The sequence below is a fragment of the Andrographis paniculata genome, unplaced genomic scaffold (genome assembly GCF_009805555.1).
Source record: "Andrographis paniculata isolate CXL003 unplaced genomic scaffold, ASM980555v1 Contig87END, whole genome shotgun sequence".
In the NCBI taxonomy this organism is placed as follows: domain Eukaryota; kingdom Viridiplantae; phylum Streptophyta; class Magnoliopsida; order Lamiales; family Acanthaceae; genus Andrographis; species Andrographis paniculata.
This window is the reverse complement of record NW_026137625.1, coordinates 821,933-838,908: the sequence shown is the minus strand read 5'-3', so window position 1 is coordinate 838,908 and position 16,976 is coordinate 821,933. Positions and strand designations below refer to the sequence as shown.

Below are 16,976 nucleotides of genomic sequence, written 5' to 3'. Positions count from 1 at the left end.
TACATACTCTTGATAGATTCTGACAAACTTTTAAATAAATTCAAGATTTGGATAATTTGTACTGATGATATTTATTTACAGATCAGGTAACGAATACAAATTGGTTATCAATCGGTTTGTAGTACTGATTGGTCTGTATGTTCTCCGAGTGTTACATCCATGCGAATCCGGTAGTATCGGCAGCGAGTTTGATAATATGAAGAGCTATCGCGGTAAAATTACGACCAAAATACTAAAAGGTCCACCTCCGAACCGTAGATTTCAATGAACAACATATGGTAAGTGAATGTTGTAATGAATTTGGATGGATATGGGATTTATTTGAGTTTTGTTATTTGTGCTTGATTTGGGTAGTGTGTTATTTCGATTGAATTGTTCGTTGAATTGTTTAATATGCCTCATGTTCGATGATATTATATTAAGATCTATTGAGGGATTGAATCATAGGTTAAATTTGGTGAAACTTAAAGTTTGGAAGTAATGCTATAAATTGTACCGTATGATTAATTCTTTGCATGGTTAAAATTGCAATAATGCATATATTGTACCTCCACAACAGATCGATGTACTCGTCTAACTAAATTGAAATACCTTCAAACTGCATATATATATGCTCATATACATGTTATTAATTAATTATGAAGGTTATCCTTGTATGAAGACACCAACAAACCAGAAAAGTTATGCATATTGCTCTTAAATTAAAATTAAATAATTCCTTACAAGACCTTGCAATGATTGAAGTAATGCTTGCAATGAATAGAAGTGCATATATTGATACCTAACTACATTAGTGGTACACCTAAGAAATAAAAATATATACATTTACTGCGAAAGTTTATGCCCTCATCACATTGATACGTACTTCTTGCCAAACACGACAGACCTCGGTTATTTAATGATATAACTATACTAAGCTAGTAAATACCCCAAGTTAAGTTATTTATGTCTGGGAGGTCTAATGCTTCATATCTCGAACATTAAGTAAAGTATAACATTATCTTTAACAATATTCGAACATGAGATGTATTCATCTTTAACATAGTCAATTATACGAATTTAGAAAATTAAAAAAATTGTTTAGAGAAATTAACAACATGATCCATGTAGGTGAACAATAGGCTATGGCGTTAGTTAGTTGTGTTGTTGGTAAGAGTAGTATTTAGTTATGATGCATATGCAAGTGTTGTACAAATTAATAATGGAGAGTATTAATAATACTCTCTCCAATTGAATTCACAATAATATATTTCAAACACTATAGGAGCGACATTATATTACAACATCTCATGCATTCACACATGTTAGCATCAACGGGTACCTCAGTCATTTATCAATAAAGCCCGGAACTAGTATCTCATATGCTCCTATAACTAGTATCTATGCCTGGAAACTTGTGCTTGGGAAACAAGTTGTTCTCAATTCAAAATATTCAATTTTTGTCTGTAAATAGGGATAAATTCATCATTATAATATTTTCGTAAATTCTGTAATTGTATGTAAAGCTAAATAACACATATTTATTATGGATGACTAAACAAGTAATAAATAACTTAGAGTTAAATTATGTTTTTTTGTTACTCATACATATTTTGTAGTCTTTCCCTTGAAAAGTATCGCATGAGCTGTCAAATATAAACGTACAGTACCTAAAACTTTCCAACAATGCTAGGAGATGAAGTACTCTCACTGAGTTTGTGCCCCTCAGGGGATCAACCGAAATCAATCACATTCACGAATACCTTCTGCTACAAAGAAAATACCTAAGCAATTATCATTTATACCTTGAATGTCGGTTTGTGTACCCAAAGCACATACTTACATACCTGCATCAAATACGGACATATCTTGTCACAGATCTTATGTACCTATAATACTTTGTATTATATGCTTCAGTAACGAGTATATATACTCTGATAACATGTGCTTGGAAAACAGACACTTTTTGTTCAAAATCTTCACTTGTTGTCGGTAACCAAGGATGAATTCATCGTGATAGTATTTCTGCGGCACCCTAAATTGTATGAAAAGATAAATAACATATATTTACTATAGATGACTAAATAAGTCAGAAATAACTTCATTATATTGTATGATATATGTACAATTATAGTCCAACCTCCACTTGTAGATGGCTAAACAAGTCATAAATGACTAAGTTAAATTATATTGATTGTTAGAGTAAATAACTGCTGCCAGGAATTGAAAATCTTTGGACCAATTACATAGTAATCTACATCGTAACACACTCAACAATAACATTCAAGTAAAAGCGCGAGTTGTAATCTACTACTAGGACTTCAAGTGTTTTTTATGTAATAGGACAAAAACATCTTTTCTAAAATATTTAAACCCATAACATAATAATCTAAATTTTCGCACTCACAAACTCAAATATCAATCAATCAGAAGAATTTAACAAAATAGTAACTCAGTTGAGTAAGAAAGTACTCCAGTAGAGCTCCGATGTACCTTTGTTAAATTTTCAGAAACCTCTGTTGTCAACAAGTCATATATAAAATACTATCATCACATACCCATAATTTCCGTTCATCTACCATAATACATCAAATTTACAAAAGAGCTTCAATGCAACAATACTCTTATTGTTGTATATTTATATACAACATTACATTATGTTTAGCACGCCAAAAGTAATTACAATGAGAGGATTGATGGGCATCCTTTCAAAATAAAAAAATTACACATTTAAATATCTACAACAATTGCGTCTGGCTTTAACCAACTATCACAAACCAAATTGAATACTTTTGCAGCTGCAATTAAGATATCAACGTCTTGATTTGTTTTGAGTTTTTGGTAAATGATGAAGAATAGTCACTTTAGCATGATGCTTCTGCCCATAAATAAATAAAATATTGATGTTCAGCAACTTAGGAAAAAATATGTGATTATATAATAAATTGTACAATTAGAGTATATGAATATAATATTTTTACACACTAATCTAAACCTACTGGACTAAAATAAATTACAATTATATATATCATATATAAATCAATACTTGAAGAGGTAAGACTGTAAGCAATCCAACAATGTTATTTTACCAATCACTATAACATTGTTTTCCATAATATCAACACCAAACTACAATAGATTATAAATGCACAACAATAACTAGTGATGACAATATTGAGGATATAACTGTTGATTGAAACCTCAAAATAGTGCATATTCATGAAAAGTGAAATTATAACTCAATACTTTGAACAAAAAATTATTAAATTCTCTTACACTAATACATGTAATTTTTTGAGACATTTTATCGAACATGTGAAGTGCATTAGACATTTACCTCACTACTATTAACATAATGTTTTCCAAATGGGAGATAGGAAAAAAGAATGAAAAATGCATCAGGGTTGAGATTTGGTATTCATTCACCACACATAATATATCTACAATCAATTAAGAACAGATGTTCTAACCTTTCAAAAACAACAAGGTGGGTCTTCTTCAAAGAGAAATGGATTGTTGTCCAATGGCCGTAACAAATTGGGATAGATGGGTCTTTGTGTTTTTCGGAATCTAGGCCAGTGATATGTAATTACAATTTCACGTTCACCGGATTATGGGCGAGTAGATACCCCTTCCAATTTTGTGCGAAATTAACGATCTATTTGAAGGGGTTAGAGATTACAATAGGAAAGAGTGTGAAGACGAAATGAAATAGAAAATGAGGGAGTGCTGCGCTAGTAACATTTATAACAAAATAATCACCTCCTCAGGCATAAACTATCCATTTTAAAACAGAGGTCCTAACCTTTGTAAAATTCCGACGTTGCTCTTCGCCGGAGAAGAAGGGCTCACAGTGGCACGGAAATATCAAACAAGAAAAAAAGAAAATGGTTCTTCGCGATTGTTGGCTTCTGGGCAACGCGGCTGTGGTGGTGATTTTCGATCCAAGGATTCTGGACTAACAGGTTTTACTCCAAATTCCGCGCGAAGAATAACCAACGTGTGTGAAAGGGGTTTGAGAGCTAAATCAGAAACAAAGAAATGATAGGGAGTGAAGAATGGGTGAAATGGAAAAGTAGGGACTGCAGAATAAGAATTTAATAATGGGGACTGATTCTTAATAAATTAGACAAAACAGGGATATAAAACCAATTCTGCCTTTTTTCTTTTATCTCTGATTCTATTCTCTACTATCAATTTTCCACAATTTAATTCCTTGTACCAAACGCACCCTTAAAATTTATAAATAGAATGCATATGATGAAATAAAAAGATAGAGGCCTGAAACGTCCCTTTAGAATCTAAAAAATCGGAATTTATTTTGATTTATTCTATCTTTTATTAGTATTTTCTTGTACATCAAAATCTTATGAGTTTTACAGGCGTACCCAAATCATTAATCTGTTTTCCTTGCCTCGAAGATGACCAATGAGTTGGCAATAATTTGTTGAACTCACAGGTGTGCCTTCTTCATCCTTCGATAGTCTAAACTTTGCGTCCATCGGCCACTTTGTTGGATTACAGTTCCACATTCCAGCTACTTGTAGAATCCGCTTTGCATACCCGGCTTGACTTATCTCAATGCCTTTCTCACTTTGTCACACTTCTATTCCCAAGTAGTATGTTAACAGCCCCAAGTCACTCATCTCGAACACCTGCTGCATTTTTCCTTTGAACCGAATTACTTGGTCTTCATTTGATCCGATGACAATTAAATCCTCCACATATACGCCAACTATCAAAATTGTGTTGGAACAACGAAGCTTATACATGCTTGCTCTTGTGAACTCCTTGTAAAGCCCAAATCTTTGAGTGTCTTGTCAAGACGTATGTTCCATGCTTGTGGCGCTTGACGTAAGCTATAGAGGGACTTGTATAGACGGTATACCATATGCTCATTCCCTTTAGCAACAAAACCATCGGGTTGAGACACGTATACTTCTTCTAGCAATTCTCCATTTAAGAATGCCGACGTCACATCAAGGTGATGGACCAACCATCCTTTCATTGTAGCTATAGCCAATAGCAGCCTTATAGTTTCCAATCTGGCCACCGGTGCAAAAACTTCATCAAAATCGATCCCTTTCCGTTGAAATTATCCTTTTGCAACCAATCGAACTTTGTGTTTGACAACATTTCCATCAGTATCTTTCTTGATTTTAAACACCCATTTCAGTCCGATTGGTTTGTGCCCAGGTGGAAGAGTTGTAAGCTTCCTAGTACGATTCTTTTCAATCGAACACAATTCCGCTTTCATTGCTTCCTGCCACGAAGGAACACCAGCAGCCTCTGTAAATGTTGTAGGTTTATCACCTACGAACATCAATTCATTGGATTCCTCTTCCACATGCTCCGTCTCATTGTAGATATTGGTGAGACTTCGAAAGCCTTTAACAAGAGTGTGTTCATACATCGAGGGGTCCACATTTGCTGCACTATTTTCTCGGAGAAGCTGCTCAATAATTTCCATCAGCATGTTCAGCAGGAGGTTCGGGCTAATCTTCTCTGTTGGTGTTGGCTGGTATTTCTTCTTCCGCGATATGATTGAAAAAATTGTTAACCCACAATTTATTTGCATCAGCCTCTTGCATGTGTGATTGAGCCCAACTCCATTTTTCTTTTCATCGAAAACGACGTCAAGAGCAACCACAACCTTCAGCTCAATTGGGTTCAATATTTGGTAGGCTTTAGAACCCGATTCAACTCCTAAATAAACCATTGGAGTGCTGCGATTCCTGAGGTTCGAAACCTGATCAGTCAGCTTCTTCACATACCCAACGCACCCAAACACCTTTAGGTACTCAAGTATCGGTTTAAATCGTTTTAGACCTTCATATGACATCACTCCTTTAGTCGGAATACGGTTATGTAGATAGCATGTCTGATAGCTTCACCCCACATTACATATGGCACATTCATCATTCATAATAACGACCTCGTAACTTCAAGAATGCTCCTATTATGACACTCAGCCACACCATTTTGTTGAGGGGAGTAATGGGCTGTAAGCTGCCTCTGAATTCCTTTATACTCACAAAACTCATTGAATTTTTTAAAGGTGAATTCCCCCTACGATCAGTCCACAATATTTTCAACTTCATCAATGTCTTTTTCTCAATTTTTACTTTGAATTTTGCAAAATTGGCAAAGGCTCCATCCTTCGATTTTAGCATAAAAACCCACATGTAACAACTTAAATCTTCAACTATTAACATGAAGTAACGGTTAACTGACAGTGTTGAGGGAGATATCGGACCACATAGATCCACATGAACCAATTCAAGAGGTTGACTTGCCCACCATTGAGCTTATTTGAGGAACGGATGTCTCGATTGTTTTGCAACCATACATCCCTCGCAAACTTGTGCAGGACGTTGTATAATGGGAACCCCATGAACCAATTCATTTCAGACCATCCACTAGATTGTACTAAAATTCGCGTGACCCAACCGAGCATGCCACATCCATGCTTTGTTATCAAGATTTGCCGTTAGGTGAATGGGTTGAGTAGTCTCAAGTGCAATCTTATACAATCCATTTCTCGATCGTTCCACCCTCATATTTAAACGACCAACATCATCATGTATCATTAAGTAATCGTTTATATTACTATGTAAAGCCGGGATAAAATATACCTCCGAGATGAGTTGTTGTTCTCTATTTTTGCACTTCATCAAGATTGACCCTTTGCCTGCGATCTGAACCTTAGAATTGTACCCAAGACGAACCTTGCCAGTGAATTTTTCATCCAACTCCGCAAAGAATCTTCGTGTTCCAGTCATATGATTGCTCACGCCATTATCAAGGTACCAAACATCTTCTCTAGCCTCGCAAGTCCCTTCAAATGTACTAGGACATACACTTTTCTCATTCAATAGAACCAACGTCTTTTTTTTCTCTCCATAGATGCTAAGCAACAAAGCTGGTTCTTCCTCTTGCATTTCAACCAAATTTGCTTTGTCCCCTTTCTCCTTTGGCACTTTGCATTCGGATGCATAATGACCGTAGTTTTCACAATTGAAACACTTAATGTGTTTCTTATCTCTTGGCTTGTAATTGTTGTTACAAACATCTCGTTGCCAATTGGGTTTCCCTCGACCAGCTCTTCCACGGCCTCCACGACCTCCTCTATCTTTCAAACCATGTCCTCGTCCTCCCGACGATCCTCTTGCAGCTTTGTAAACTTGCTGATTTTCAATTCTGGTAAGCAGCAGGCTGGTTTCAGCACTTCCATTACCACTTCGGAATCGTAATCTATCTTCATATGCCTTCAATCTACCGACAGCCTCGTCGAACGGCATGGAGTCAATATCTGAATATTGCTCAATCGAAGCTACCAATTGTAGGTACTTGTCGGGGATTAAATCGAGCAATTTTCGCATCGGAACACTATCCTCAAGCGTCGCCTCAAGGTTGTTCTATTTGAACATCATCCCACTCAATTTTCCGGTGAATTCATCAATTGTTTCCCCGTCTTTTATCCAAAGAGCCTCAAACTCACTTTTCAGCGTGTGTAATCGTGCTCTCTGCACTCGATCAACACCAACGTAACGCAACTTTAATGAATCCCACAATTATCTTGTTGTCTTCTTCTTGGCCATTTATAGTAGAACATCCTCTGGTAACCTTTGAAAAATGAAAGCTCTTGCTGATTTACTTTTCTTCACATCAACCTCCTTGTTATCCAATGGTTCAACAGACTCCTACAACCCTTGTGTGTCCAAAATAGCTTCCGTCCCCATCGCCCAAGTGGTGTAATTCAAAGACGTTAGCATGGGACACTGGTACGGCACACCACCCGCTCTCTTTTCCTTGAGCTACTAGAGCCATGTCTTCCAATCCTAGATATTTGGGCATAACACGATAGAATTCTCTAATACCAAGTGTTGGCACTCACCTAGATTGGAATTAAGATACACACCAAAAACACGAGGCAAATACAAGAAGAAGAACAGAACAGTAGCAAACTTTGTTTAGTGTTTTCTGGAATTCACTCTATTTTTTATGAATGAAAAACAAATACATAAAATTGTTACAGAAATTTCCAGAAAATCAAAATGAGATAACAAAGACAAAAGAATACAAGAATTTGGTAACCCAGTTCGATCATGATGATCTACGTCTGGGGGCGCTGCCAAGCCAGAAATTTTACTATAAAATACGCAGACACATGTTAAAGAGAGAATACATGGATATTTATAGCCTAAGCCTTTGACAATAATATCCAAATCATATCTCTAAAATCTAAAATATAATATCCAAATCATATCCCTAGATTTTAGGATATAATCAGGCTTCATATCCCAACAATCTCCCACTTGAAGACTGATTTCATCTTCCACTTCAACATACCTCATCCAATCTCCACTCCCCACCATTCGGTGTTCTGATTCGAATCATTCCTTTACCTACAATTTTCAGTGTCTCATCATCTGCAAAATAGACAACACCAAAATTTTCTGCGATATAGGATTCCCTAATTCCCGAATCACTGCATGAGTGGAATGATGCTCCTGAGACCAAAATTCATGACTTCATTGGACTGCTGACGCTCAGAATTAGCGCATCGGATATCTCCTCCGTTGCGTTTGCTGAACCCTGATCCTTCTCCAGCACCCTGCACTATCGTTTCAAGTGCCCCTTGCAGTTCCAACATACCACCTGACTTGCATCTTCCTTTTACGTGTTCTCCGGCTTCAACTTTGACAATTCTTGATCTTCACCCTTTCCCTTTGCCTAAAATCTAAATTCAGTCGAGACATTCTCCTAAAGGGTTAGTCCAACCGCACTCATCGTCTTCCTGTCGATCTTCTTTTACTCGACTTCATCCATCTTGACTCCCACAAACAAACCTAAGGTTCATTTGATATGATAGCACATCGGATATCTCCTCCGCTGCGTTTGCCGAAACCCTTGTCCTTCCCTGCCAACCTTGTACCGCCTATCACAAAAGGACTCACTGCCTGACCTACCAGTCGGGACTGACCCAACACCGCCAGGAGACTTTCGACACAAGGCACCTCCGCAGGTCATAAGGAATTCCCACAATGACCCAATGTCCGATTCCTCTCAATCCACCCTACCAACGAACTAGGCTCTGATACCACTTGTTATGAGAAAACGAAAAAGAAAGCAAATAAGGAGAACAGAGATTTTACGTGGTTCGGTAACGGTGTGTCAACCTACGTCCACAGGCAGGAACCGGAGATATTTTATTATACTGATTCAGAGATTTACAATTATGTCGTCCGACTAAGAACCATACCTGTCTATTTATAAGCACCCCAAAACACCCTAAACCCTAAGCCTATTTGTTATTAATTAGGATAAGCCCAAAAGAAACCCTGTCAATTGAAACAGCCCTTTGGCTTTGGTTTTGGGTCGGGTAGACCGCTAAATCCAAGTCACGGTTCAACAATTGGTACCTTGTTATGAGAAAATGAGAAAGAAAGCAAATAAAGAACACAGAGATTTTACGTGGTTCGGTGACGGTGTATCAACCTACGTCCACGGGCAGGAACCGGAGAGATTTTATTATACGGATTAAGAGATATACAACTATGTCGTCCGACTAAGAACCATAGGTGTCTATTTATAAGCACCCCAAAACACCCTAAACCCTAAGCCTATTTGTTATTAATTAGGATAAGCCCAAAAGGAACCCTGCCAATTGAAACAGCCATTTCGCTTTGGTTTCGGGTCGGGTAGACCGCTAAATCCAAGTCACGGTTCAACAATTGGTACCTTGTTATGAGAAAACGAGAAAGAAAGCAAATAAAGAACACAGAGATTTTACGTGGTTCGGTGACGGTGTGTTAACCTACGTCCACGGGCAGGAAACGGAGAGATTTTATTATACTGATTCAGAGATTTACAATTATGTCATCCGACTAAGAACCATAGTTGTCTATTTATAAGCACCCGAAAACACCCTAAACCCTAAGCCTGTTTGTTATTAATTAGGATAAGCCCAAAAGGAACCCTGCCAATTGAAACAGCCATTTCGCTTTGGTTTCGGGTCGGGTAGACCGCTAAATCCAAGTCACGGTTCAACAATTGGTACCTTGTTATAAGAAAACGAGAAAGAAAGTAAATAAAGAACACAGAGATTTTACGTGGTTCGGTGATGGTGTGTTAACCTACGTCCACGGGCAGGAACCGGAGAGATTTTATTATACTGATTCAGAGATTTACAATTATGTCGTCCGACTAAGAACCATAACTGTTTATTTATAAGCACCCCAAAACACCCTAAACCCTAAGCCTATTTGTTATTAATTAGGATAAGCCCAAAAGGAACCCTGCCAATTGAAACAACCATTTCGCTTTGGTTTCGGGTCGGGTAGACTGCTAAATCCAAGTCACGGTTCAACAATCTCCACCTTGACTTGGAGTTTCTCTCAGTCGTCTCCTTCCTGCCAGATGCCCCAAGAGGGCTTCACCTCCTACGAATATTCACCAAGTTCAAGCAGTGCTCAAACTTCTCCGTCGGTAGTGCCTTTGTCGACATATCAGCTGGATTGTGTTTTGTAGCTATTTTTTTAATAGAAAACTTGTCTTCCTCTAGAACATCACGGATACAATTCAACCTTACATCAATATGTTTCATTCTCTCATGATACACTGGATTTTTAGCCAAACTCAAAGCACTTTGACTATCACTGAATAACACCGGTTTATCCACCTTCAGACCCAAACTCTGCACCAGACCATGTAACCAGATACCCTCCTTAATACCTTCAGTCATTGACATGTATTCCGCCTCAGTCGTCGATAGTGCAACAGTAGGTTGTAAAGTAGATTTCCAACTGACTGCATATCCAAACAGAGTGAAGATAAAACAAGTCAGTGATCTTCGTTTCACCAAGTCACCCCCGTAATCAGAGTCTGCATAGCCAACAAGACCATCACCATGGCCTTTATCATCATATACCAGACAAATATCAGACACTCCTTTCAAATATCGCAAGATCCACTTTACAACTCCCCAGTGAGCTTTACCCGGATTAGCCATAAACCTGCTCACCACACTAACCGCATAAGCGAGATCCGGTCTCATACATACCATCGCATACATAAGACTTCCAACTGCACTTGAATATGGAACCGTCTTCATGTAACTAACCTCTTCATCTGTAGCCGGTATAGTGTTTCGATCAAGTTTAAAGTGTGCCACCAAAGGGGTACTTACCGGTTTGGACTGATCAACAGAGAATGCCTGCAAAACTTTCTCAATATACTTTTCTTGAGAAACCTATAGCCGTCTTGCTTCTCTATCACGCCAGATCTCCATACCAAGTATTTTCTTTGCCGCACCCAAATCCTTCATCTCAAACTCACCCTTTAGTAGAGCCTTCAAGTCATTAATTACAACCATGTTTTTAGCTGCAATTAACATATCATCCACATACAACAGCAGATACACAAAGGAATCAGTAGAAACTTTCTTCGAGTAAACACAGTTATCAAACTGATTACGAGTATAACCATTAGACACCATGAATGAGTCAAATCTCTTGTACCATTGTCTCGGAGACTGCTTCAAGCCATACAGAGATTTCTTTAACAAGCATACCTGGTCCCCTTTAGAACTGTAGAACCCCTCCGGTTGAGACATGTAAATCTGTTCTTCTAGATTACCATGAAGGAATGCTGTTTTTACATCAAGCTGCTCCAGCTCCAGATCAAAAGCACCCACCATTGCCAAAAGAACCCGAATGTTTTTGTGTTTCACCACATGAGAAAAGACTTCATGGTAATCGATTCCTTCCTTCTGTGAAAACCCTTTTGCCACCAGTCTCGCCTTGAACCTAGCAGGTTCAACACCAGGAATTCTCTCATTTCCTTTAAAGACCCACTTGCATCCCGCTGCGTTCACCCCTTTTGGTAATGCAACAAGATCCCAAGTCTTGTTCTTTTCAAGAGACTGCATCTCTTCATTCATTGCCATAATCCAGGTTTCTGCATCTTTACTCGCCGCAACTTCTTTATATGTCTTTGGCTCATCCGAGCCAAGATCATCACCAACCGCCAGTGCATAAGCCACAGAATTTATGTCACATGTATTGACACATCCTGTAAACCTAGTTGGTTTCTGAATATTTCTCTTTCCCTTTTTTGCTGCTATGGAATCTTCAACCCCAGTACCAGCATCATCAGCTTCCCCCTCAACCGGTTTCCCTTGAGGTTTTGACTGATCTGGTTGATTGGATTGATCAATAGTATTATCCTGTTGCTCTTCCTCTAACACAACTCTGTCAGGAGTCTCAAACTCCACCCTCTGGTTAGCACCACAATCTTTTATACCTGCAATACTTTCACAACCTTTACTCTGATCAAGCATAGCAGATTCATCAAAAGTTACATCTCTGCTAATAAGAAATTTACCAGGATTTTTACCTTCTGTACACCACAGTCGATAACCTTTTACTATATTACATACCCTAGAAATATGCATTTTACCGCCCTCGGCTCCAGCTTACCATCATTCACATGAGCGTATGCAGGGCATCCAAATATTCTTAGATTAGAGTAATCAGGGGATTTACCGGACCATACCTCTTGAGGAGTCTTTAAGTCAATTGCAGTTGATGGAGATCTATTAACCAAATAGCTAGCAGTGTTTACTGCTTTAGCCCAGAATTGCTTAGATAAGCCAGCAAATATGTGCATACACCTAGCACGCGCCGTGAGGGTTTGGTTCATTCACTTTGCAACTCCATTTTGTTGTGGTGTGTGTCGTACAGTGCGGTGCCTCACTATACCTTCTTTCTTGCAGAAATCATCAAATTGAGCATTGCAGAACTCCAACCCATTATCAGTTCTTAGAGTCTTGACCTGTTTACCCGTCTGTTTTTCAACCATGGTCTTCCACTCCTTGAACTTCCCAAACACCTCATCTTTAGTCTTCATAAAGTACAACCAGACTTTTCTCCAATAATCATCTATGAAAGTGACAAAGTAAGAACACCCGCCATGCGATTTCACTGGCGAATGACCCCATAGATCTGAATGAACATACTCCAGAATTTCTTTTGAAGTGTGATGACCGGTACTAAACCTCACCCTGCGTTGCTTCCCTTTCACACAAGTCTCACATAATTGAATTTTACCTATCACATCCCCACCAAATAAACCCTACTTGCTCAACACAGACAACCCTAGCTCACTCATGTGACCTAATCGACGGTGCCATAAATTTGTCTTCTCAGCATGTTTATCCAAGGATTGGGATACCGCCGCCGTTCCCATCACTGAACTGCCCTGAAGAAAATAAATTCCATGTTGCAGTTTTTCCTTCATCATTACCAGAGCACCTTTCAGGACTTTCACCCACTCACCTTCACCATGATATTTTAAACCATTCTTGGCTAAGGTGCCAAGAGAAATCAAATTCTTTCTGAGTTCAGGAACATACCAACAGTCAAATTTCCTGACAGTACCGTCATGCAATTTTATCTGTACTATCCTGCTCCCCTTTATGGCTAGAACCCCATCATTACCTAACTTCACTGTTCCATTCCACTCCTTAAAAGAAGTGAGTAGATCACGAGTGAACGTCATATAGTGAGAAGCACCGGTATCCATAATCCAGGAATTAGCAGTACTAGCACTACACGCTGTCAGAACTTTACCAAAGTCCCCATCATCAGAACTGTCTTGTACCACAGCAGCACTGCTGCCACTGTTACTAGAATCAACCTTTGTATTTCCCTTCTTCTGTGGAAAATCCCTTTTAACGTGCCCTTTCTCCTTGCAAAGATAACACTTAACTTTGCTAGAGGATTTTGATTTTGAATGCAACCTCCCATTCCCGTTACCCCTCTCCTGTGATCTTCCCCTACCTGCAAACAGACCTGAACCAAAACCCTCTTCCAGAGAAACCTTTCTTTTCAATTCTTTGGACATAAGGGCATCTTTCACATCATTAACAGAAATTGTAGTTCTACCACATAGCATAGTATCTACAAAATTCTCATATGAACCAGGTAGTGAACACAATAAAATTAGGGCTTGATCCTCATCATCTACTTTAACCTCAACTCCTTGAAGATCAAGAATGATACGGTTAAAGGTATCAAGATGATCCTTTACCTGAGTACTTTCGGACATCCGGAGGCTGTAAAGACGTTGTTTCTGATATAGCCTGTTTCTGAGAGAGTTGCTTTGGTACTTCTCACACAGTTTATTCCATAACCCAAAAGCCGTTGTCTGATCTACAACCTCCCGTAACACCTCATCAGTAACTCACAACAAGATCGCGGAATGAGCACTTGTCAAAATCTCCTTATTTACCTCCTCCTTCATGTCTTTAGGAAACTTGTCTTCTCCCTCCAACGCAGCCGCACATCTTTGTTGAACCAGAAGTGCCCTCGTCTTAACCTTCCAGAGCGTGAAGTCATTCGACCCATTAAACTTCTCCGGATCAAACTGATACGAGGACATCTTCAATCAATGAGATATGATTCTGATATCACTTGTTACGGAAATTTCAGAAAATCAAGATGGGATAACAAAGACAAAAGAACACAAGAATTTGGTAACCCAGTTCGATCATGATGATCTACGTTTGGAGGCGCTGCCAAGCCAGGAATTTTACTATAAAATACGCAGACACATGTTAAAATGAGAATACATGGATATTTATAGCCTAAGCGTTTGACAATAATATCCAAATCATATCCCTAGATTTTAAAATATAATCAGGCTTCATATCCCAACAAAAATAAAACAAATGAAAACTAAATGCACAACCTGAAACTGCTAGAAACGTTTACATATTCAAATGTACCAATTATGTCTCAATTATTCCCACCATTAATCACCAAATTGAATTTCTTTTGACCACACTAATAATATCCAAAAAATCAGAAGTATTTCATCAGAACTTTGTAAACGTAACCTGCAAAATTAGTTATTGTGGTGATAATTAAAAGCTTTCTGTTAAATTTATATCTATTTTCTTCACTTATACGTCGCCCTTGCATTTTTCTTTAATATTTTTGTTATCAACATCGGTACTTTATGTATAACGATAATTTTTTGTCGTTTTTACTAAAATTTGCATGCAAGTATTGGCTTGCAGTCGACTTATAGAGCTAATTATTAGATTAAGCACCATGCTCATGCCATCTGTGCTTTAGATCGCAAGATTATATAGATAGATGAGATTGGAGTGAGGACTAAATGTATCCGTATATTATAGAAATTATGGAAATATTTAATTATGCATCTCTCGTGGGTTTCTTAAGGTATATATTTTATCATTTTTGTTTAAGTTTGAAAGTAAAGTTGGATATATAAAAAAATGAAGGAAATCCCGCCATTCTACAACATGAGAGGTTTAAATGATAATTTAGTCCATTGTAAAATAAAGAATAAAAATCAAAGCATAATTCATTGGATTAATTCTTATTTTTTCTTTTTTTAGATAATTTTATTTTTATTTTTTTTTTATGTATAATTAGGTGATGGTATATAGTTCAGCAATACAAAGTCTTTTGAATACTTTTTTAGCCTTGTCTTTTTGTTTGCTTCCTAGTTTATTTTTTAGGTTTTGCTCCATTAAAGCCCTAAATAAAAAAATAAAAAAAAAAAGAAAAAAACCAGTTACCAATTCCAAAACAAAAGTGCTTTACTATTACACAATTGTGTTCAAACCCTTTTCCATCCCCCAAAGCATAATCTTAACACCATACTAACTTTATCTAAATCTGTACATATATATAATCATCATCACACAATCATTTCAAATGAGCTCATTACCAAAATTTGATTAAATTGAGTGATACATTAATATATATATTACACAGGGATAATTTTTAGTTTAGAAATTTACCTCGTATGTATCTTCGAAAATGTGGTCAAGACATCCTCCGGGAGACATAATCTTCAGTGCAAAAATAACACAATAATAAATCGCAACACATATTAATTTGGTACTTAAACTGATCTCTTCAGATCCTAATAAGGCAATGTATGTTACGAAATCTACGAATAAGAATCTGTATATATATGTGCGCACTCGATGTGATTCTGAAGGTGCTTCGGCCTCTTCGGGTGGCCTCATCCCTCCCGTCATAGAAATTATATCCTCTTTGATCTCCTTCTGACTCAGAGGGACCGTGATGCTCAGCACCCTCTTCTTTGCGATCAGCTTACGTGGCCTAAGGTTCCAAGTCTTCACTTCTTCATCAGTGTCATCGGCCAGTTTTTGGTCCTTCTGCAGCGCTGGTCACAATGATGAGCAGATCTCGTCTGCTTCATATTTTCCTGAGTGTGTAATACTTCATACTTGTAATACATAGAAATATCATCTCGTCCAATATACATATAAGTAGGAAATGATGCTTCAACGTGCACACAAAATACACAAATTGCTAATAAATAAACCTAAAAAGAGAATTTATTAAACTAAAAAAATAAAAGAAAAATCTATTGAACAACTATGTAAACACATTGAACATTTAGGCCACCAATATTATATCAACATTATATAATAAATAGTAAAGTGCTTCGGCCTCTTCTTGCGTCGCCAAGAGGGCCTCCCTCCGGTCATCGAAAGGATATCCTTTTCCACCTCCTCTTTGCTCAACAGAGCGGAGGCATTCTGTTTGTTCTTCTTCCACTGCAGGTGTGGCGGAAGAATAAAATTGTGGAGCTGTAATCAAGGCTTTACCCGTCCTTCAAGGAAGACATTGGGAAGGAAGAACGAAATAACAGGTTGGAAAGACTGAATTCTCAGGAAAGGTTGAAGAACAGAAATAAGAGAAGAATTTTGTAGAAGATGAATACACAAACAAATTAAAATAGACACCCAATATTCACCCAAACTGCAAAGGACTAAAGCATGTTGTGATTTGCTGGTTGAGTGTGTAATTTGTGTGCACGTTAAACTTTGCAAAGATAACCAGCAAAATTTGTTATGGTAGTGATAATTAAAAGCTTTTTGTTATATTTGTATCTATTTTCTTATTTTTACGTCTCTTCAATATTTT

The 16,976-nt window shown here is 37.7% G+C and overlaps 1 protein-coding gene across 1 annotated transcript; it reads right to left on the bottom strand.

Moving 5' to 3' along the window:
- Window positions 1-6,398: 6,398 nt before the first annotated feature.
- LOC127242564 (uncharacterized) lies at window positions 6,399-7,361 on the bottom strand. The gene has a single exon (XM_051262144.1). It carries the CDS (start codon window positions 7,359-7,361, stop codon window positions 6,399-6,401), a length of 963 nt encoding a protein of 320 aa, XP_051118101.1.
- Between the last annotated feature and the right edge of the window lie 9,615 nt (window positions 7,362-16,976).

Coding starts and splice junctions, on each gene's coding strand:
- LOC127242564 (XM_051262144.1), bottom strand. CDS start 7,361: ATGCGAAAATTGCTCGATTTAATCCCCGACAAGTACCTACAATTGGTA.